This window comes from Passer domesticus, chromosome 3, assembly GCF_036417665.1.
Source record: "Passer domesticus isolate bPasDom1 chromosome 3, bPasDom1.hap1, whole genome shotgun sequence".
NCBI classification, from domain to species: Eukaryota; Metazoa; Chordata; class Aves; order Passeriformes; family Passeridae; genus Passer; species Passer domesticus.
The window spans coordinates 66,974,205-66,998,234 of NC_087476.1; the positions used below are offsets into that span (position 1 = coordinate 66,974,205).

At 40.7% G+C, this 24,030-nt stretch overlaps 1 protein-coding gene across 6 annotated transcripts in view; it reads left to right on the top strand.

Moving 5' to 3' along the window:
- SASH1 (SAM and SH3 domain containing 1) overlaps window positions 1–24,030 on the top strand; it is a 143,490-nt gene that overhangs the window by 32,119 nt on the left and 87,341 nt on the right. For all 6 annotated transcript variants that reach the window (XM_064413663.1, XM_064413664.1, XM_064413665.1 and 3 more), the window contains one exon: window positions 13,109–13,237. In XM_064413663.1, coding sequence (XP_064269733.1) covers window positions 13,109–13,237 — 129 coding nt within the window. The remainder of the gene's footprint in view (window positions 1–13,108; window positions 13,238–24,030) is intronic.

Genomic DNA, 24,030 nt, shown 5'->3' on the forward strand with positions numbered 1-24,030 from the left:
ATTTTTTCTTCTGAGGTTTGGGGGAAAGGTCTTTTGTTTCTTGTTTAATCAGTTGAGACTGCTCTGTTGTAGGTAGTGCAAAAGGACTGCCCCTCCTTAATTGTTTTCCTCTCTCGTTACACTTACCTTTATTCTGAGTGGTTTACAATGAGACAAGAGATGGAGTCTGATCCCGTGCAGTCCCACTCCACTGTGGTGCCGTGTACTGATGCACGCTGAATTGAAGGGACACCGGGATGGTTCAGTTCAGTGAGGTGTATTGTTTCCTGCTCAGCCCAAACCCAGCAATGCATTGTTTAGATTTTGTGTCAGGGAGTATATATGTGCAGATGGATAAACTTTGTAAAACCTAAGCTTTGCTTGATAGCTATCTAAACTCAGGAAGTTAACAGGGAACATAAGGTCAAGGAGCTCACCAAAATCACTGGCATGATGGTGATGATAAAGAGTAGCTTCATACCACGTGTGGTGTGTGGTCACACATAAATGAGAAGGGAAAGGGATCCTTCTGCTTATCCTTGTTATCCTAGTCGTGATGAGTCCCACTGGGTTTGTTTAGTGTGGAGTTAGAGTTCCTAAATACCAAAAGTAGGAGGAAAAAAAAGAGGTGAATGTTCTCAATGTTGCTTTTTCTCTCTGATGGAATGGTACTTCAAGTAATCTTTGCCAAGTTACTTGTGGGTTTTAATCCCTGTCTCAAGTGTACATAGAATACAAAAGATTGTACAAATCTTCATTTTTCATCTGCCAAACCTAATAACTACTGCAAAATGCTTACAGATAGTTAATTATTTTACAAACTGCCAAGAAAGAGAGAGGAAAGGGGGATAAAAAGGTATGTTAACTGCTGCTGACCCTTCTGCCTTTCTTAGGCAGATCTGTTGCTGGGGGAGCTTTGAACAGTTTACAAAACCAAAAGATTAAAAAAGAGCAAAGTAGGGGTTTTTCTCCAGAATCATGCCTGTCTTAGGAAAGTACCTCTCATATAAAACGGAAACAGGATGGCAGGGGATGGAGGTGCAGTGAGTCAGTATCCAGAGTTGTATTTTTGTGGCCAGAAAAGTGAGAAGAGTCCTAGCTGAGAACAGTAACTTGCAACTGCTAGGAAAAGGGATTTAGAAGGATCATGTGAAAGGAAGAATTGACACCTTCATGGCAGGAAATGACTGGAGCACGCACCAGGACCTTGGCTGGGGAAGGTCAGTGTGCAGGCTGACTTCCTGGAGACCCAGAGGAGATGGCTGAATGGTATGGACGTCAGGGAGCACGTGGGAAGTAAATAATGGAGACTTAAGCTTGGTTTAGAAATGAAAAGACTAATTTCAGGCACCAAGTAGGGATATCGTAGTGCAAAGTAAGTCTTCATGTCTAGTTGGTCACACCTTGTTTTGTTTTTGCTTAGAGACAAATGCAGGCTGTAGGTGGGTAACGATTGATGTGTGTATGAGTCATGTGAAACTAAACCATCAAGGTATTGCCGTACCATGATGCTTTGAATGGGTAATTGGTAGCAGAGGGCTGGTTAGCTGCAACAAGCTGGGCATGGGAGTGCAATTTACTGTTTTCCCAGAGACAGCCTGATGCCCTGTTTTCCTGTTCACATGTAACCCCTTCTGAACCAGCTCTTGCATCTCTCAGGCTTTGAACAGATTGCCATATCTGAAAATACATTATTTTCCTTTCCATTTGAAAGAGTCATACAGCAAAATCTTTTTCTTTCAAATCCTAATTCTCTGTAAATGAATGAGCTTATTTACTATACATCCTTTGTTTTGAAATTGATAATGGTGCAGACTGTGAAAAGTGATGCAACATCTTGCTCAGAGAGGTCACTACTGGCTTTGTGTCACTTCAGATGCAGCCTGGTACAGAGCTCTTACCACTCTTGCTGGGCTTATGGGATGGTATTCCCTGAGACTGTGGTCACTTTTTTCATCTGAGGAGCAGAGTCTGTGAGGAAACTCCTTCCATCTGAAACTTTCATGTTACTGTCACTTTTACAACTAGGTGAGATGTTTTTCTTTGGCATGACAACTGTCCTGACAAATGGTTAGTTAGCAGGATGTTCTCCTTTTGATGTTCATGTCACTATGCATAAATAAGTTCTTTAAAGGCTTTGCTCGCCATCCAAGTCCAAGTGTCTTTATCTATGATTGTTTTCTTTCAGCCTGTGGTTCAGGGTCTTGTGGGAGTGAGAATCAACTATCACATTTTATAGAGACAATTTTTTTTTGAGATTCATTAACACTGGGGTTCTGCCAGCTTCTGCTTTTTATGACCTCTTTTTAGCCATATGGAGCTTTTCAAACTGTTTTGTGCCTCAGTTTGAGGTGCATCTGTGATGTGCAACACTTGAGTAACTAATTCAGTCTCCAATAAAAGCAACATAGATTCACAGACTATCTAAGTTGGAAGGGACCCATAAGGATCATTTAGTCCAACTTCCTGCTTCTCACAGGGTATCTAAAACTGAACCATAAGACTAAAAATATTGTCAGATGCTCCTTGAACTCTGATGAGCTTTGTGCTGTGATCAGTTCCATGGAGAGCCTGTTTCAGTGATGGACCACAATCTAGAACCTTTTCCTGATGTCCCATCTGAACTTCCTCTGATGCAGCTTCATTCCATGTCCTTACATCTCTTGTCAGTGGGCAGAGCCACTGGACTGACAGCAGCCACAGGATTAAGCACTTCCTTGAAACAGACACGTGACATCCTTCATGTTCCCCCTTCAGAAAAATATGTGCTTGAAATACCTGGGAGATACGACAACCACACAGTTATTGAAGCCCAGACTGTAGGATGTGCTCTGTTGATAGGCAGAAATATTCCTCTTTTATTTGTGTAAGAGGCCTGTTTAGCCTAATGAGGAAGTGCTTTGGCAATGATGAAGCAGTGTGAGCACACAGGAATGCAAAAAGCCCTTCTTCACTGTACACAGATAAAGGGAAATGAGTAAATAAAATACGGAATCCCAGAGTGGAAAGGATTATAAGCTGGCAAGCGATAGAGTTCTTATTGCTAGGTTGATATCCCTAATTGATATAAACATGAAGCCCTGTGCAATCTGTGGTACTTAAAAGACACACATCTAAATAATATTTAAATAGATTCCTCATTTTTAAGACCCACTGGAGTGTAATTGTATTCAGCTTAATTAAATGAACTGAAACCCCTTGGTAACTGTGCTTTACTGTTCCTAAATAAAACACTCTCCAAAGAGACTTGAGGAAGCTTAGTTAAGACAATAAAAAACCTGAGCCCGGCACCATGAAGTTTTGCATGCACAGTATTATATTTAGTTCATCTGCACATTACCTACAGTGGTTGAGACTCTATTAACAGTGCCATACCTCTCTTAAGAGTCAAAAGCTGAGGATTCACTGAAGTGCTTTAGGGCAGACTCTGCCTTTCTGGTTGCAGATTTGTATGAATGTGGGGTGTCTGCTTAAGCTAGTTTATTAATGCTACTCCTCTGTGCCAGCGCAGAGCACGTGGTCCCTGCAGGAGTGAGGGTTTGCAGGGAGAGCACAGGCAGGCAGGATGGGCGGCATTGGTGAAGGGGAGCCTGGGCATAGCTTGCTTACAGGAGCTACAGGAAATCATTTCTTCTGCTGCTAAGATTACAGGGGGAAACATGGATTGCTGCCATGCTCAATTACAGTTGTTTCCTTTCCTGGTAAAAGATGACCTGTCAGGAAGCAGTAGGAGTGAAGACAAGGTTAGTCCCTGCTTATGTAGAAGTGTTGGGTGTATCCTCTAGGCTGCAAGCTGCTGAATTTCTAGCAGGAAAAACCAGAAAAATATCAGTTTGAGAAAGCAGTTTAAACATCAGCATTCTGGCTTTCCACAGCTGGCAGCTGGGCTGCCCTCTGCACTTGCAACAGTAAATCAAGGGCTCTGTCTCTGGGACACACAGTGCCCTGTGCTGCTGGGCACCTCATCCAGGATTGCTGATTTCCATACCTACTCCCAAAAAAGAGGAGCAATCCTGTAATGCCTTGGTGTGCAGAGCAGTGTTTTTTCATGCTTTTTTAAAAACAGTTTGAAATGAAGGCAGATATTCGAGATTTCCTTTGCCCTTTCTGACATCTTAACATGGATAGCAGGAAAGCACCTTCCTCTTGGAAGTCAGCATCCATAATGGCACAAGTGGGAGTGAGTAATTGTGCTTGCTGTCACACCCAGCTTCCTAAGAGCAGCATTTCTAAAGGCTGGGATGCTCACTGCCCAGCTGGGTGATGATGCAAGGTGCAGTGCTGCCCTGTAGCTCTTGCCCTGTAAGTGCAGATGAGCTAATAGGCTCATCCAGCCATGGGAAACATGGGGCAGGCGACTGCATTCCTGCTGGGCTTTCCCAGTGCTGCAGAGTGGGAGAGGACTGTGCTCTCTCCTCTACCTTTCAGTAGTTGTAGTTGGGGGGAAGGCCCCCATGCAGGATTTAGCTGCTGGGATGGTGAGAAATGATGGAACCATGGAGTGTTCTCCTGTACTAGTGCATCTCCAAAGCCAGTACTGCTGGGTTTTGGTGGGCTGGGGGAAACTGCTGTGCATAGGGACCTGCCCAGGATCCTGGCCTGGATCCCAAAGTAAAGCAGCAAGGAGCACACAGTAGTACACTGAAGAGGCAAGAGGGAGCAGAGAAAGAAGGATGAGAAAGTATGTCCTGCTTCTGCCAAACTGTCCAGGGGAAAAGCATAGCACAGTTCGATCTAAAGGCAGTCATTCTCTCCTGCCTTGAAACTTGAAAAGTAGTTTTGTTAGTGAAACTAGCACATTATCAAAGTTTTCTTTGTCTGAGCAACTTTAACACGTTAGGGAAGTACTGTAAACAAGACTTGCTGAGCTTACACACTTGACCTGAGATACTGTTGACGACTCAGTTTGTTTTGCCTTTAAATATCTAAATTTTTTTTTACATCTTTTTTGTTTCTATTTTTTCAGACTACTCTTTTAGTGCTTACTCACACCTCAATTATGTAGTCCTATATATCACAGAAGATTTGGATTTGTCATATTGTGCTACTACTAAATATAAGGAAAAGAGCTTTAATGAGACGTCTTCACTATTGCAGCTGATATGGCTAACTCCCTGAAATATTTATTTCATCATCTACTTGAGATGTTTGCCTTTTGCCTATCTATTTCATTAGACCCTAACTTATCTCAGATATGAAGCCACCCCCGTAATATATGCTAAATTTCCCAAATCTGAAACAGGAAATTCACCTCCATCTCCTTAATGGTATTTTTATCAGATATATGCACATTTCTTAACCCTTGCCATTCTTTTGTTTACCATATGTTTCTGCTCCAGGTCTCGGGCTAGAACCCACTGCAGCTGGTGCACATGACGTGAGAAATTTTCACTCTGTGTGAGAAAGTCTCAGCAGAGTGTGCAAAAGAAGGAGGCAGTGAGAGCAAGGGAGAAAAAACTAATGAGAGGTGATGTCAGGTGCAGCTATTACATGGCTCAAACTTGTTCTGCTTTACAAGCTGACAATGGCAACTTGTAGCTGACTGCTGACCAGTCAGGTGGATGGTGGTGGCCTTTCAGGTATCAGAGCAGACAAGGGTTTTGAGTTACGTTTTGATGAGCTTAATGCAGAACACCTTAGGGAAAGGAGGATAGAGGATAATATACTGTTATTAGGGGAGCTGGACATTAAGGGTGCTTTGAACTAACTGTCATGAATACAATTTGCAAATATTCTTGTCTGTCAAGACTTGGTTCATGATAAATACGAACTTTTTAAGTACATTGGAATGTACATTTGCATAGACACAACTTTTTTGTTAGCATTTATATGTTTTTATTTTTTCCATAGGGGACTTCCTTGGTTGCAAACTGCAGAGAGGGATCCCAGTAGTGTGCTTTTAAATTCTTTTTCATTTACAGAGGGAGAAGTAGAAATCGCATTCAAAATGTTTTTTCCAGAGATGCTTTGTTATGCCTTCTTGACAAAGACTTTGGGGCTTTACAGTAAAAAGAAGGGGGGAAAAAAAACCCGGCTGTGGTGATACTGGTGAAGGAAACATTTTATTTTCAGAATATTGAAAAGAGTAAGAGGGGTTTTTGATGTAAAGATAGAGCAAAGTTATATATATATGAAATATATGAAAAAACTTACATAACTGTGTGGTTTAATATGATATTTTTGGGTCTAGAGTGACTGTGCTCTGAACTTGGTGGGTTCTTTCAGTTATTTCAAATAACTGCTGCAAAATCTTTCATATCAAAGTATACCATTGTGCTTTCTGCTTATTGTACAGAATCTATAAGTGTTTTAACCAGGCTGCAGAGAGCTTGACACAGTAGTGTCACATCTATTTTTGTAACTCTGTCTGTAAAGCCACATAGTTTAATGACTCAACCCTCAGATGCCATAAAAATTAATGGAAAGTCTATTGAATCAGTCTGGTCTGTATGTTCTTTTTGTTCTCAGAGTTTCTGGCTGTAGAGAGGTCAAGGGAACCATGACAACTTTTCAGCATCCTCAAAAATAGCTGTTCTCAATATAAAAATGTCATGACTTGTACGCTGAGTATTTTATGGCTTCTTCTGAATATCAGGGGAAGCGCTGGCTGCCTGGCCTTGCACTTGTGTCTCACTCACATTTCTGACCCTGCTGACTGTCAAGACAGACTTTGAACCTGTCATTGCATGGATAGTGGAATTGTTAACTCTGCTGAATGGAGGATTGTCCTTGCTGAGCCCTAGGAATAGAAGGGAGTATTTCTCTAGCAGCTTGTTGGGTTCATTTTTAATGCGAGCATTTTGAAGCTGTGCCAGAAGGCAAAACATTAGCCCCTATTCGTAGCAGAAATACATTGGTAGCAAGAGGGTCAAAATTGGTAACAGAATTATAACGGAGCTCTGCAGGTTTTCCCACAGATGCCTATCCTCACTGTGTATTACTGTAGTAAACTGAGATGCAGGCTCTGGCCAGAGAGATGGATGCAGGTTTAACTCTTGTGTTTGGAAAACGTTTGGATCTGATTTCTTTCTATCCGCCTCCTTAGAAAGAACTGTGAAGGAATACTGTGTCTCAGATTGCTGAAGTGCAGCCGGAATTTAGGTATTAGTATATTTTGGAATGCAGGGAGTTCTGCCATGAGTCCAAGGTTGCTTAGAGAAGGATGCAAAGTTTCTGAAGCTTTTATGAGATTTATGATTAGTAAAAACATCTAAAAAGGGGTGGCATCTTAGTCAAAGTTGTCCCACGAAAATCTGATCATTGCTTGTGTTTATTAGGCACAAATATGTTTTCCTGCAGCAGATGTTCTCATTTCACTGCTTTTTTTGTTCCTCCTTCCTCTTACCCATCTCCCCTCCCCAATCAAGCCTGTTTGCTCTGGCCCACATTCTGGCTTTCATTTATGTACTTCTTAGCGCTATCCAAACCAAAGGTATTATTGAAATGCAAGGTCATGTTCCACAAATTTTTAGTAGGCGTCTCTGTTAAAATCTAACTGCCAGAAATAAACTGCTAATGTTTACAGTGACTCTCCACACAGTAGTCCTGTGTTTCAGGCATGGAAATGGATTTTTCTCATCTTAGCTTGTGAAGCTCAAAAAATGTGCCTTTGCCAGGGCATGATTGCTGCGTGTTGTGAAATAGCGCCTTCCCTTCGCCAGCACCATGTCCACATTCATTTATACCTTATTAGGAAAAAAAGTCATATTGTCTTCCAGTTTCTGACCTATTCCTAAAATCCCAGATTATGCGTGTGCTGTGGCCATAGCTGCAGTGGCTTTTATGTTTTGAACTCGTATAGTTGCATTGTGTGCTGTAAGCTGCATTGCCATGTGCAGATGGAAACCCATCTGTCTCGCTGAACAAACAGGCTTGTAGCATCCACATCTTTGTACATTTCTGAGGTTCGTGCAGTTACGTGAATTTCACCAGGGGCTGGGAGAGTGAGCACAGGTATCCAGTAATCAAGACCTCTTTCCTAACATTCCTAATACCTGATAATAGGAGGAGGATATGCTGGAATATGCAGCTTTGTAATGCATTTTTCAGATTCTGAGACAGAAAAGTACAGAGTAAAATAGTTGTATTTTTAAAATTTTTTTAAAAAATCTTATTCTACATAGAAATCAATGCAGAAAGTGTGCATGCTCTGCTAGTGCCTAATATTTCGGTAGACATGTAGGTTCATCAAATGTATGTGTTACTTTACAAAGTCTGTTACTCCTCCTTAGTTATTAGCGATTTTATTTTATCATACTACTAAAATATGAATGTATTTTTACTTAATTTTACAGCCTGCAGAGCTCTCTAGCAAAACATTTTTCACTTTTACACTTTCAGATGTCAAATACAGAGGATTCTGCCAAGACATTAAACTAACTGATGTGCAGTGACCGATAAATTCTAACTTTATAATAAGTGCCAAACCGTTCCAACTTTGCTTTGTAGTTGCTCCATTAACAGGAATCCCAATGGATTCCTTTGGTATTCACATGCATATCAGAACTAATTCTCTGGGAATTTCAGGGCAATTAATCATTTTGCTCTGTGTTTTATGATGCCAAAAAATGTTGCATGCATACATTATAAAATGAAAATTTAGGAATACACTTCACAACTGAAAATAGAAATCTGAGATAACTTCTGTTTTCATTAGGTGATTAAATCTTCATTTTACATTTAACCCTTTATAAATAACAGGTTGTGTATTTCCTGGTTATCAAACTATTTTGTGGAAGAGTCTATGCTCTAGTGAAGTCTTAGGGGAAACATGTTGTAACTTCTTAGCAGTGAAGTGTTTGGGGAATGGTTTTCTTGCTCGATATTTGTATTGCTCACAAATATTTTTCCATCAGAGAAGATCTGTGGGATTATATAGCGGGAGCATTGCTGTTTGCATGGTAATAACACAATTGGTGTAAAATGTTAGTGCTTTAACTGTTGGATTTGTGACAAAATGACAGAGTTTATTATGAGGTTTTGGTTTTAAAAATGTTACTGACAGTTCAGAGCATTTCAGAGGCTTCTTAAATACAGATATATCAGTAAGAACAAATTTGAAAGCTATATATTGTTTCACTGCTCGCATAAGCTGTCTCAAATATGCAAACCATCTTTATCAAAATGGGCCATAGTGGTACATGATTGAAGTCTTGTATCAAATAACTGCATGATTTTTCCTGCGTGTGAAACTACTATGGCACTCCACATTTGTCTAAACCTATGAAAATTGTCACTGAGTCTTACTCTTTGTGCATCAGAGTGAAATATTTTTTAAATATGAGTTATGCTTTTAGTGTTCTATTTTATTAATAATTCTAGAGATTTTTAAAAACATCTCAGACTATTTTTTTGACCCTGTTTGTAAGGGAATGTATGACTTATCAAGCTGGAGCTCATGTTTTGCATATGAATATTTTTTAAAGACTCAAAAAATAGAATTGCAAAGCACACTGCTGGTGATTTTGTCTGAGACAGTTTAGAATTATTTGGAGACATTGGGGGGATCAATTTAAAGAACAGACAAAATGTCATGGTTCTTCAGATGAGTGGTTTGATGATACCTAAAGTAGGTCTTGGCCACTGTTTGTGCAATAGAAGAATGAAGCATCTTCTCTTTTCTAAGTTTTGCCATGTCTTTAGTAGTGCTTGAAGGATAAAGGAGGATGATGGAGATAACTCTATGTAGGGATCAAATTTGAGGTGATGTAAATCAAATATACAAACCTTTAAGTTATGACATTTACTTACATGAAATCATGAGTGGATGCTGTGGGTCATGAGGTGTTTGCTGTCTTGGCCTGGGTTGATTTATGTATCTGTATTTTTTTTGACAAAACCAATGCTCTCTGCATTGCCTGCATGCATAAACTCATAAAAGCAACTCTTGACCACAGACACAAATCCTTCAATTGGCATTTTCCACTGCACCTTTCTGGCAAGTTGAGGTGCAAATATTTGTGGGTTTGTTCTAATTTTGAAGCTATGGGGCTTCAAACCCCAAAGCTGTCCACATCTAGTAAGGATGGTGCACGCAGCCTTTGTGGAATGGCAACTGAATAAAGCTGTAGCTGCCCTCAGTCTGGAACCCCAGCACAAGCATGTGGCAGGGCTGTAACAAGTATGTGTGCCAGCTGCCTGTTCTCTGTGTGTCAGCTGTATCTTCTAATGTATTGTGGGATTTTTTCTGTTCCTTCATCTTTTTCTGGACACCAAGCTTGTTTTCATTTGCAGCACAGCCCCCCTCATGCAAGCCCTGAGCACTGCCAGCAATCCCTGCTGTCAGTCAGGCAGGCTGATGCCTGCAGCTCTGCTCCTCTGGACACGGTGGCACTGGTGGACTGGGTCACTTGTGAATTGGCCTTTCTTTGCAGCCACATGCTCGTTGGCAGTGGGGCCACCCACCTTCTGCAGGCTTTAATTGGGGTGCTGCAATCGAGCTAATTCTATTCTAGGGACAGTCAGAAGCCTTCAGCCTTTTGGAGGCTACCTTTAAAAATAGCACAGTGAACTGCATGCCAGCCCAAGTGAAAAATGAGCACTTGTTTGGCTGTGTTTGATCCACTGGCAGTGCCATTGCTATCCTAAAATGGTCTGTGACCACGTGTCTGAGGAGGTGTGGGGAGGAGCACTGGAGTGTGCTGAGATCCTCAGCTCTGAATGACTCTCAGCTAAGCTAAAGTTCGAATGATATGTTTGGATGTGGAGAATTTCAGGCAGTTTCAAAGTCATGAATTACCTTTGAAAATTATGAGTATTTTGGAGCAGGTTAACTTTATGGAATGTATGGTTTCCAGAATTGTAAGAGGAGATGGACTGATAGGCAATTTTCATTTTATTCTAGTAAGATGATGCTTCCCTATGTTGCTCTTATATCATTACTGTTTCCAACTTGAATATTCTTAACTGGCAGAGCTTATCAAAGAATAAACAGACTCTGGCTGGGGAAGATACTCCAAAGTGAGAATTTTTGATAACCCTTACAGAGGGATATTTGTTAGGATTCAGATGTCACATCATCTCTCTGAAAGTCATGCAGGTTCTCTTAATGCCCACAAAAGTGAGCAAATGAAGTTTAAGTTTTGGGGTTGCTTTTTCAGTTTGGTGTTCATTTTTTTTCCCCAGCTGTGCAGCCCTGGTTATTCCTCCTGAGTGTTTAAACACTGAAAGCAGCACGTAGTCCATGTAGTACCAGAAAGCACACCCTCAGCTACCAGAGGAGGTAGTGCTACCAGTAGGAGTGTCCAGTGGCTCAGGGAAATTTGTGGAACTCGTGGTACAGGCAAAGAGTCCAAGTTTCCTCCTCAGCTTGTTGGGAAGTGATGGTTGTCAAGGAGGTGGTTGGAGGAAAACACAGGCTTCCGCTGTGAGCAGGTAGCACTGTGGCTCCTGTAGAAAGGCAGGGTTGTGTTCTCAAAGGTGCTGGCTTTTTCCCCATGTAAACTGTACATTTGCTTAGCAGTGCAGGAAGTTGTTTGTCAAAAGCTCTGGAAAGCCTGAAGTTCCTAGAAGTGTATTTGTATAAGGACCCCAATCTTTTCATGCTTGAAACATCTCCTGTGTGAGATCTTTGGCAAGTTGAGAGGTAGGAACTACAGTAAAAAAATACGTAAGTATGGGGGCATGGGACAAGGTGTAGATATATATTTAGTGATGTTATTTTGCTTCTGCTGCTCCAACAAGTGACATGCAAATTGTTTTCCACCTCTGCTATACACAGTAGTGCTGAGAAAAGGCAAGCTGATCTAAATTTTGGGAATGTGAGCTCTGCAAAAGTTTCTGGGGAAATCTGCAGAAGTTTCAGGAGATAACTGTTTCACCTGTGGAACAGTTTAAAAGAGTAGAAAGTATTTTTCACAGATTCAGATTTAATAGGCTTTCACTTTGATTTCAATTGGAAAGTTTTTTCCAGTTCTCTGGAAGTGATAATTCATTAGAGCAAACCTACCTCTTCAGCATAGTCAGAACCCTGAGAGTGGAACCACGTGCTTATTTCCAAGTAACAACAGCTTCATTAAGGTGTGGTTACTAATTAAAAGTTCCTCCTAGCTCATATGCTATAACTCAACCTTGCAATCTATGTCTATTATTGGCATAATTATTTTTACATTATTTCTCTATTGCTTAGCTTTTTATTAATAATCAATGCATAATTTTATGTATATATGTGTGCATATATTAACAGCAGCAATGAAATAATAGTCTGCAATGTATTCTTGTCCTTCTCTCAGGACAGGCATAGAGAGCTTATCTTCTTCATCAATGTTACTTTCTAAGGAATGCACCCAGTGACATACATGCTCTTTCATAAGTTAGACAAACAGGAACACAAGATTATTCCATCCCATTTTTTGGACCTATCTTAAGTGTGCATATTGTACCTGCCCACCCCCTCACTTCACAGATGGGGCATACATACCTGATGTTTAGAAAGGTTTCTCATGAGACTTAAAGTTCAGCCTTTTTATTGTTCTGGTCTTATTTTCTTTATTCATAATTTTTAAAGTATGAATTTGGACTGTAATTAACAGAATATTACAATTAGGTTTCTGGCTGTAGCCATTTTATTAGCAGTGTAGCAATCGTGCCCTGCAAAGCAGACATTTGAGACTCAACAAACCATGTTGACACCCCCATTGCATCTTAAAAGAGCAGCTGACAGAGTGTCTTTGTGGGTGTCATTGTTTGCAGTCTGGCTGATTTGGTGTATTGGTAAGAAATGTTTTAGTTACAGTCAGTCGTTGTCACAAAGCAGGGCTACTCGTGGTAGGGTCAGTGAAATGTGTGTAATGACTGGCTCTTGGAAGAGCGAGCTTCTGCTTGGAAGAACCAGGTGCTGCTGGGAGAGAACTGGGGCAGACAGTGCCTGAGGATGTGTTGTTCCACTGCATTGTTGTCCCTGCCTTCTTTCTCTCTGTGGGAATTAACAAAGTCCCACCTGATTGTGAGGAGCTGTTCTGTTAATCCAGTTCCCAGCTGTTCTTGATGTTAGTGTGCTCTGGGATAGGGATGGAGAGGATGACCTGAGCACGATGTTCTGCAGGGACAGGGCTTTCCTTCATAGTTGTGGTGCTACCTTTAAGTTAGAATTTTTAAATTGATTAATCTGTTTTCTTTGTCTCCCCTGTAGGACGGGTCACTGGGAAATATTGATGATCTGGCACAGCAGTATGCAGACTACTATAACACCTGCTTCACAGATGTGTGTGAGAGGATGGAAGAGCTGCGCAAGAGGAGGGTTTCCCAAGACCTTGATTTGGTATGTAGAACAGTTACAGCTTTATTAACAAATAATTGCCAGTCATGCTCCGGATGAAGAATCAATATTACAGCTTGAAGAATTCTACCCAGGGAAATAACTGTACGTGGTTGTGTTCACGCATGCAAACGTTTCAGCCAACTCAATTAAACACTTGGAATTAGCCGGATTAGGTTTTTTCTAGGTATTTTTTATGATTCATTAAGCCTTGGAATCTGCATTTCTTATTTCTTCTTTAATTAGAGTACTTCTTGCTTGCATACATTTGGTTGCAATCCTCAACTCTGGGAGGCAAGATACTGTCTGACGAAAGCATCGTTTCCTTGCTCCAGGATGCTCCCAGTGTGAGCACAGTGAAACTGTGCAGACTTTCAGTTGCACTGTACAAACTGTAAAGAGGTGCTTCTTGAAAGTCCAGGGCACAAATACTCAGGCTCCCAAAGCAGTTCTGACAACCCCTTTCCATTACTTTATACAGTATGTAACCTGTAGAAGGTGATACGGGGTCACAGAGCCTTTCAGGATGGAAGGGACCTCAGGAGGTCCCTAATCCAGCAGTCAGCTCAAAGCAGTGTCAACACTAAATTCAAACCAGGTTGCTCAGGGCTTTATCTCATTGAGTTTGAAGTCTTCCAGGTATGCAGAGGTTGCACCATCTCTGAGAAACCTGTTAATACTGCTTTGCTATCTTTATACTGAACTTCTATTTTTAAATAATGTTTTTTGAGATCCTCCCCATAGCATTTTATACCTGTTGTCTATTGTTCTCATGAAACATGCCTTTTTGATACCCTCCCCACAGATACAAGTAGGTCTTCTTGAAACTGACTTTTCTGACAGCTGGGAGCTGAATCTTGCAACTCTTCTTGATGGGCATGGGCAAAAGTCCTTGAGGGTGCCTTGGTAACAGCTGTACCTGATGATATGGATTCTTACTTTTTCTTTTTGGGATTCCAAAAAGATACCAAATAAGAGGTTTCCAGAGTTTGTAGAGACTACAAACTTTAGTTATACAATTAATGGCAGCAGAATCAAGGCAGGTAGTCATCTTCTGGCCCTCTGAAGTTTGTTAGTGCCTTCTTTATTTTTAAATAGGGAAAAAAAAAAGCAAATGTGTTTGCAGATCTGTTGCTGCCAAGAAGTTCCAAGGGTTAAACAAAAAGCTATTGCAGGAAATTCTTTTGTAGACAGACCCTTAAGGCTTCTGTGCAGAGAAGCTGATGGCACAGAACTGTGATTCTCATGAACCCCCACACCTGGCAGGCCTGGTATTGTCGGTAGCTGTTGGCAGCAAAGAAACCCCCTTTCCTGGTGCACTTGGAAGGCAGCTCCTGTGCTGGGTAATGGAGTGTGCCTTATGGCGGGAGGGGACCCCTTCCATAGACAGATGGGCCTAATTTGGCACCCCTCACTTCTGAAGCTGCAGAAGCCAGGCTGGAAAAAGCCATGTGAGCTTAATTAACTCACATCAAAGGTGCAGATCTTCACGCTGGTTTAAATAGATGTCAGCTAACCAAAGACAGACCATCAAGTGATTCATTCTATTCCAGAGAAGCTATAGTCAGAGAAAGTGGCTGTGTGAAAAACAGCCTGGAGATTCCTCTTCAGCGTCTCTGATACTGAGTTTGCTTACTCTAGTGGTCCAGTGATGACTTCTTGAACTGCCAGGTCAGAGAGAAGACAATGCAATTGAAAATTAAATTAGTGCTCCATTTTTGCTACATCTGTCACTCCTATAATACAGTTTCTAGACATAAGATAGCCATTCTGCTGATAACATATGAGCCTATAGATATTAGCTCAATTGCCCAACAACTGCATCCAAATAGTGCTGACTGCAGCTGAAATTTGCTCTCATCAATGAACAGGCAGGCTTGACTTAGCTACACAGAGAGGGGGGAAGTGGCCATGTAGATCAGAACGTGATTTTAGTGTGATGAACAGACTGAGTCACTTGTTGTGGTGTTTTTTGTCTCTAGACACCTTGAGGAAAGGTAGTATATTGGCAGACATTTGGGGATAGTGAATGGAAGTAATGCCGGGGTAAATGCCCAGTGCACATCCCAGATGTGCTATGATAGCAAAGAAAAAAAAGTACCAGATAGCACATATATGCAGCTCCAGAATTATTACACACCAGTGTTGTTGATCTGTTAGTGTAGGTTGACCTTGCTCTGCCATACATTGCTCTTCTAGCAGGGGTGAAGAAGACAGTGCTGTCTCTACACCCTCTCTTTCCAACAGTGGGGTTGTGCTAGAGCTGAAGGTGGGCAGTGTATCAGTTCTTCCTCCCCTCCCCTTCTCCTTCTCTTTAGTGAAGTGAACATAGCAGAGCTGACATGCATGGAGTATTAGTGCAGATTTCAGGGGTTTGCTGGAGTGGCAGTTACTGAATCCGTATGAAAATGCAGTATTGAGTGCATAATAATACTTAGCAGAAACATAAAAGGCCAAGGCTAGGTTGCTGCTTTTACTGAATGCTCTGGACAGAGAAAGAGCAGGTCAGGCCAGTAGTCAAAGCGTCCTCTAAATCCTGCACAGAGAGGCCCTGTCAGGAGGAGCAGTGTAATAACAAAGACATGCCTGAGTTGGCAGAGCTTTGGCAGGAACATGTATTTAGCACCGGCTCGCCCAGATTGCCCTTTGTAGCACATCCACTGGAAGGACAGAAATATGAACTGTTTATTGCTGCTTCTGTACCCTTTGAAATAATTTTCAGCTGTTTGGGTGCAAGTGTTGATATCTTGATTGTATATTGTACTTTCTAATCAGCTCTCCAGCCTTTCCTCTCAGAGCATGGCCATTTCAGTCTAGATATCCTGCTCTGAAGTGGAATTTTTAATAAAATCACTTGGTAAGATTGTTTGGAAAAGCAGCATATCTTGTAACAAAACAGTGGGTGTAGATGGAGCTGAACCCAGAATATTTTTCCAAATGGTAATGCTGTCAAGGATTGTTAGTTGTCCCTAAACACGATAACTGCTTTCTGTGTTTGGAGTTTTGCCTATGTTTTTGTAATGGAGAATGTGCTTGGATTTGGACACTAATGTTTGTGAACAGCATGGGAGTTGCCCACATTTCCTAGCATTTGGCCTATTCCTGTACACCATGTGGGCTTTTGGCTGAAGAAAAACTGCAGGTGGAGTAGATAGAGTGGATTTCCAGGCCCAAAATGAATGTATCCCTGGTAGTACTGAGGTGGACATGTGCTAAAATATAGTTATGGCCAGAGAAGTGGCTCTGTGAGGATGGTACTTTCTAACTGTTCACATGACATGCTTTTCTTTAAATTGGAGAGACACGAATTAGATGGATGAACCACTCAGATGTATAAGGAATTGGCTGGATGGCCACACTCCAGTGGTTCAATATCCAAATGGAGATCAGTGACAAGTGGTGTTCCTTAGGGATCAGTATTTGGATTGGTGCCGTTTACCATCTTTGCTGGTGACAGGGAGAGTGGGATCAAGTGCACCTTCAGCAAGTTAGCTGACAACTCCAAACTGAGTGGAGTGGTCAACACGCTGGAGGGAAGGGATGCCATCTAGAGCGACCTGGACAGGCTTGAGAGATGGACCTTTAAAAAAAAAAAACAAGTGCAAGGTCCAGCAAAAGTGTTGGGGCAATCCTGTGCACAGGTACAGGCTGGGAGGAGAATGAATGAAGAGCAGCCCTGGGGATAAGGTTTTAATAGTGTCGGTGGATGAAGAACTTGACATGACTTGTAGTCATGGGCTCACAGCCCAGGAAGCCAGCCAGATCCTGGGCTGCATCAAAAGGAGTGTGGCCAACAGGTCAAGGGAGGTGATTCTTCCCTTCTACTCTGCTCTGCACCCAGTTCTGGGGTACCCAGCACAGGAAAGATGTGAAACAACCATGTTCATTCAGCCTGGAGAAGAAAAGGTTCCAGGGAGACCTCACTGCCGCCTTCCAGTAGCTAAATAGGGCTACAAGAGAGCTGGAGAGTCACTTTTTACAATGCCATGTAGTGATGGGGTGAGACACCGGAACAGAGAAGATGTGGGTGCCCTGTCCCTGGAAGTGTTCAAAGCCGGGTCAGATGGGGCTTTGAGCAATCCCATTGCAGTGAGTCTGGAACTAGATGATCTAAAAGATACGTTTCAACGCAAACCATTCTATGACCTGCTTCCTTTGTGTCTCTGGGGTCATATCTGCATGGCTTACTGACAAAAGCAGCTTTGCCTTGCCTGTCAGCAGGGCAGGACAGCACTGACTTAGCCATGAAAGAGCAAACTGCGTTCTGTTGTCTCATCCATCACTGACAGTGGCCAGCTAACTGCTGCTGCCAAGTCTGTATTGGAGCTGATGAGCTTGAAGTCAAAGAAGAGCTTGAAGTTTTCTGATGGACTCTGACAGCTACAGTTGGGGCACTGCGAAGTTGCATCCATCTTTTGTCTTGCAAATTATATTAAATTAATGCCTCTGAAAAGCTAAATGGCATAGTAGTATACCTTTTTCCCCCACATTCATGTAATTAATTTCATTGTGTAGAAGAGGAAGTGTTCAGAATCTCTCTCTTTACACTGTGGTAAAGCACAATGAATGTATTTGGAAAAATTACCTTCCCTAATCCTGGGTGTTTTTACAGTACCTGCACATGTACACAGTTAAAGCTAGAAAATAGAAAAAAAACACAAAACCATCATAAGTTTCTTGTCCTACTTCAACATCAATGTACTCTTCCTAAGTCTTGTCTGCATGGTTTTAAAATATGCTCAACATCCAGTTGTTTGATTACAGATGGAGTTGACCATCTAGGTGATGTCATCCCATATAAATGATATGTCCAGTAAGAAAAGGGGGAGGAAAGGTAGCAAAAGTAGAGTAATTAGTTATTTGAGTGATAGAGTAATAATGATTTTTTCCTCTTTAGAGGTGCATTTGTATGTAGCAATATCATCAGGCTATTTGAGAAACTAGCCAGCCTTTGCTGAAGCACACTAAAACACCCAGAACAGTTGTTGTAGTCAGTGATTGATATATATTTTAAAAATCTTCAACAGAGTTGGCCACCAAAGCTGGAGTTGGGATGCTGAATGTGTTTGTGGAGTGTGCCTGTGTCTACTCTATAGCTGACAGTAGTCATGTCTGCCATTCTTCACATCATACATTAATATTTCAGGATCCTAGAATAGACTGCTTATTCCTGCTATGAAATGATCATCTCTGCTTTGCTAATTCAGTACTGGCTGCTTTTACCATTAGTCCTGAGAGGACACCTCTGCATCTCACTGGAATAGGATCCCACTATTTTGTTTTGTCTTGCTGGCTGTAGGAGGCCCTCCAAAGTATAAACAACATCTGAGTTTAATTTAAAAGGTATCTACAGCACCAAAAAAAAAAAAAAAAAAAAAAAAAAAAAACAGCTGGAGAATGCAGAGATAAGATTTCCTAATTTTTTGAAAGTCTCCAGGCCTTATGGGGCAGACGTGCAGAAGAAAAAGTAGCAGTAGAAGGTGTGGACTTTGAACTTCATTGTGGGTTTTTTTTCCCTCAGAATAGATTGAACTAGGAGAGATTAGGCCTGAGTATGAGTTACATAAAGTAGATTCACATAGAAAATAATTAATGGAGACTTACCTTGTGTGCAGTCTCAGTCTCTCCTTATTTTAGGCTTATCTTTATAAGTTAAATTCATAATGAGATTTCATCATTAATTGAGCTTTTCAAAGGTAGACGCAATGGAAAGTCTGGAACAGACAGGATATTTTTAGTGTCTCACATCACAGACCAAGGCAGCAAAGGCATTTAAATATAGAACTAGCATTAAACATGAAAACAAAGCAAGGCTTGTTCCATATGCAGCAAAGTGAATACCATTCTTAAACAGTTCTTAGTTCACTCAATACTAGCAGACTAAGTAAAAAATCTCTCCACTTTCTGCAAGCTAATGACCTCCTGCAGTCTCACCACTGTTTTTGTTGGAAGGCCGTTTATGAATAATCCCTTAGGCAAAATCTGTTCATTTATAGGCTGGAGACTCAGTGGACTTTGCAGCTGTGCTGGTTTGGGTGACCTTATCTTCCTTTCATACTTTAGGAGGACCCTTGTTTTTTGGAGTAGGATCTTTTGTTTAACACTTCTGGTCTTCTGAAGTATTTTTGGTAATGTCAGTGTTACAGGAAAAATAGATTGTCAAAGGTAATTGGTTTTTGTTTGGTTTTTTTTCTGAGCTGGTAATACTGTTATAAACAAAATAATATTTATGTTAGAAAATATTACTTCTAGCAGTCTGACTGATTATTGTGGAGGGGAGAAATTCTCTTTATAAGTGTCCAGCTATTCTTCATCTTCTAACATAATTTGTAATAATTTTCTTGCCCCTTTACATACAGCAGGAATTTTACTTTGAACCTTAGATCAGTTGAATATATTCTTACTGTGCTCTTCTTTTATCCCAGAAACAGCACAGATCTGGTGGAACTGACAGAATAGATTTGTATTAATTCTGTGATTTAATCTCATTGGAGCCTGAGGACTAGAGGGAAGGAGTAATTGATTGACTAACTTTAGCTCCCTATATTTTTTTTCGTTTCTTTCTTTAGAATTTAAAAGTGACAGCAAAACTGGAAATGTACAGCATCATGCTGGTAAATTTCATTGCAATGGATACAATTGTTTAAAAAGAGAGCAAATTAAATTGTCATTTAAGAAGGTGCAACTCTGAGGGGAAAAAAATCCAACAAAACAACCAGAAAACCAAAACTAACGAAGAAAATCAACTCAAATCCACTCAAACTCTGTAGTGAACAGTTGGTGGCGTGCAGCCCAACTTGCAATTCACATATTAACAGATTTCCAAGATACCCAGCTAAGTGGCATTACTCTGGGAGGACAGCAATGTGTACTGGCTGTGTTAAAGTGTCAGACTTTTGTAATGTGATAGCAGCTAAACAAACAGGGTTGATTAGAGTCTAAAAGAGGTCATGTTTTCTATTAAAATTACTCCTCTTTGTCTTTGCATAGTGTCAGCTTGACTCCTCAGGCAGCCTTGCTGTGCTCTCCTTCTGTGGTTCCCCAGCCACTGCTCACCAGTCTGTGTGTTGAAGACGGCTGGCAACGACTTCAAATGTCAATTAATTGTAGCACTTGCTTGTGCTTCTTCAAAGTCCCCAAGCAGGGAAACACCTCTATGGGTCCTCAAGGAATAGTAAGGATACTGCTCAAGATGGATGTCGTGAGGTCAGCTGAAAAATCTCACTTGCAAGAACCATAACAGCCTTGCAGGTCATTAGGGAAAACAAACAGGTCTTAATCAATAATAGATCAAGAGCATGTTGTGAGGAGAATGAGAAACACATCGTGAGTATTGGTGCACATCTGGATGTGCTTTGGAATGTCTGTTTCTCTGCAGCAGAAGGACACTCTTCCAGCAAAGATGCCCAGAGGAAGGCCGGCCTCCATCTGTGAATTCAAAGGGACTGATTCCTTTTTTTCTTCTTCTGGTGGCCTGGCCCCTGCTCTTCATGATGTAGGTTCTGATGCTCCACAGCTACTCTCCTTTGATCTTGCCACGCTTTATCTTCTCTGAGTGTTGTGTAGGTTTCCTGTTTCAGCAGTGTTGCCTGAAGCACACAGAGAAATGCTCCATTTCAAACAAGATGCTCTGTGAATTTTGTGTTTGAAGGAGAACTCAAGCAGTTTGAAGAGACATGATTTCTTCGGTGAATGATCAGTCTGTTTTCCACAAAATAATGAAAAGGAATGGCTATCAGCTGGAAATGCCTCTTCCTGACTCTCATATGTCATATCCCTCTTGATTTATGTTTTTAGGTTTTCCCCAATGGTTTAGATTGCAGCTTTAAGGGAACATAAGGGAACAAAGTAATCTGGGATTACCGCATCCAGTTTTTCCGTGATTCTAAGGCTTCTTTGGTTGTTCAAGCAAATAGAGTTGGGAAAGGCAATAATCCTGTAAAAACATACATATGAAAATAAATGGGTAATATGTTCAAAAGAATTCTATTTCAGTTCCTTATCAGAGGGATTAATTTCTTGCATTGCTTGTGGGCATGATGAATAAAATCAGTTATGGATTAGAAACTAATGAAAGAAGAAAGACTTGAAATGATTAGCAAAATTTGGAATTCATAAGCTTGTTATGAAACACAGACTGGTAATTTTTTGTTTATGCCAGTGTCTTTTGCCTGTTGCTGTTGAAGTTCCTGATGAAACCACAGTTAAAATTGTTTGGTTTACAATTCATGTGAAACTAGTGGCAGTAGAATTGTGTACCCCCATGAATTTAAGGCTGTGACGATGATAGGAATAGCATCATATGAGTCAATGGTTATAGATATGAAAAAACAGACAAGCTTTTCATCATATAAGACTTTATTCATGAGACATCCAGATATATTAGATGATAAAAAGGTAGCAAAAGAAAAATCAGAATTTGTAAGCCTTCTGTAAGACAAAATAGGCTGATAAACAGTATTTGAAAGAATTCAGGCTTCTGACAGCTTTCTGTCTTGCTGTGTCCACAGATCACCGAATCAGAATCTGAGTTGGAAGAGATCCACAAGGATCACAAAGTCTTAACTCTTAAGTGAATGGTCCATACAGGGCTTGATCCCACAACCTTGGCGAGTTTTGGGTTTTTTTGGCACCAAGATTTAACCAACTGAGCTAATCTCAGGATCATGGTAGCCCAGCAAAGATAAAGCTGTAGTTGAAATCCATTTTGACAAAAGAGAGAGATTTTATAGTTTTGAACTATGTCCCAGGTGCTGAAAGTCACACAAATGAGAAATAAGAAGGAAGTCGGTCATCAGAGTAGCTTTATTTTGTTCATGTGGTTAACTGTTGAAAGCTGCCTAATTGGAGCCTTCAGTTGCTAGCCTACACAGAAGCTCACCAAATAGTTTTATTTCTCCTTTGTGTAGCACTTTCCACCCTCAAAACCCTTGAAAAACATTAATTAGCCATTGTTGCTTCCTTTGAAGCTGGTAATTTTGGTATCATTATCCCTATTTAGGCCTCGCCTCCCTGAGATTCAGCTGCTGATAATTTACCTATGTACTTCCCTATTTCCTTCTCTGTAGCTAAATTTGCCACAGAGTAACCTGAAATTTATAGTAAGCTCAGAACAGGCTAATATACACAGTGGTGTAGCTGCAAACAAATCCTGGCCAGTGAAGCAGTGAGGCCAGTGGATGACAGACACTATGGCTGACCTGCAGCTCAAGCCTCAAATCCAGTCCTTTAGAACAGACTTCACAAAACCAAAACTCTGATGTACTTCAAAATTGTGCCAGATTCTTTGGGTGTTCCTGGTCTGGCAACTTCCATTTGTGGCTGGAATGTGGAGATCTGATGAAGAGGGTAGCTCTCTTGGTCAGTAGCTGACTGCCACCATCTCTCCTACCATCCTGCCTCCGCTTGAAATAATTGTCTGACATATGGCAGGGGTAATAGAAATGCAGAGGTGCTGTGGAAGAGGCTCTTGATTTCTTCAGCATGTTAATTTCACTGGCATAATGTCAATTGGTGATGACTGAAAAAAGTGCTCTTATTAAACCATAAATTAGGTATTTCATTTTGAACACCTGTGGGAAAGCATGAGAAATGAAGGGTATGGTGTGCAAAGTAGTAGGAGGTGGTGGTTTGATCCACTGCTGTAGAAAACCAAAATTTGGTTCTTCCCTCTGCCTGAGGAAACCTGAACTCTTATCTCTTATCTTGAAGCACAGTACTCTGCAATTTAATATTCTGTCTTAATCTTATCTGTTGATCAACCCTGTTCAGATATGTAAACAGTTCCTGGTGTAGCAGTGGGAGTAGCAACATCACATCTTCCAGGTAGGCATCTTCACAAAGTTAGGGAATCTTTTCTTTCAGGTTAAAAAATTCAAGTATTTTAAACATGGTTCAACAGGAATGGAATAGGAATGTGAATCTTAGCCCAATGCTTTTGGACACCTTTTGTATTTTTATATGATACATTCTTATATAAAATAAATAATAATATAATTACATTTATATATTTTGGTTACTTCACATCAGAATAATAGTCTAAAAAGGAACCAAGATGCTGACCCTCTAGCAAAATTTAAATTTTTTTTTTTGGTTGCTATTTTTCACTCCATAATTAGTTTGGGTAATATTTTGGTTGTAGGACAGACAATAGCAGAAAAGTTATCTCCCTTGATCTCTTTTTCTTTGAGTAGCCTCTCAAGTTAATAGCAAGACTAGCTTAATTCTAGGGTGAATGAGCGTTTTGAGGGACTTGGTAACTTTGGTTGGTTGTCCTCCTTTGAGCTATGTTTAGCCTTAGTAGGTTTGTTTTCTTGTGGCTATTGAATTGCATGTGGTACCTGTAAACTCACACATTTTCTCTTGAAATATATACAGATGTTATGTAGCAGTCATTTTTCATTGCTAAGAAATGTTAATGTTCTTCAGGTTTTCTTTAAACAGTGGAAATGGAATAACACCAAGAATTGCATCAACTGTTGGTAACATGGAAATATGAAGTATCTCATAAAGCTTTATATGACTGAACGACAGGGTGTATTTAGAAATGGAACATACATTCTTAAAATGTAGATTAAAAAATGAAATATGTTCTTTTCAGTGTTTTACATTTTGGCTAAGGTAAACAGTTTCTACAGAAGCTAAGTAGTCATCGAGTTTTGTTGCTGAAATTTTGGTCTGAAGGTAGGAAAGGACATTAGGAGGAAAGAAAGGTGAATGTAAATTTTGGCAGTTGGACTTGCCTTTTTCAGAGCTTCCTGCTCAGTTTTTCCACTCTTGTAGGTTTTGTTTGAATT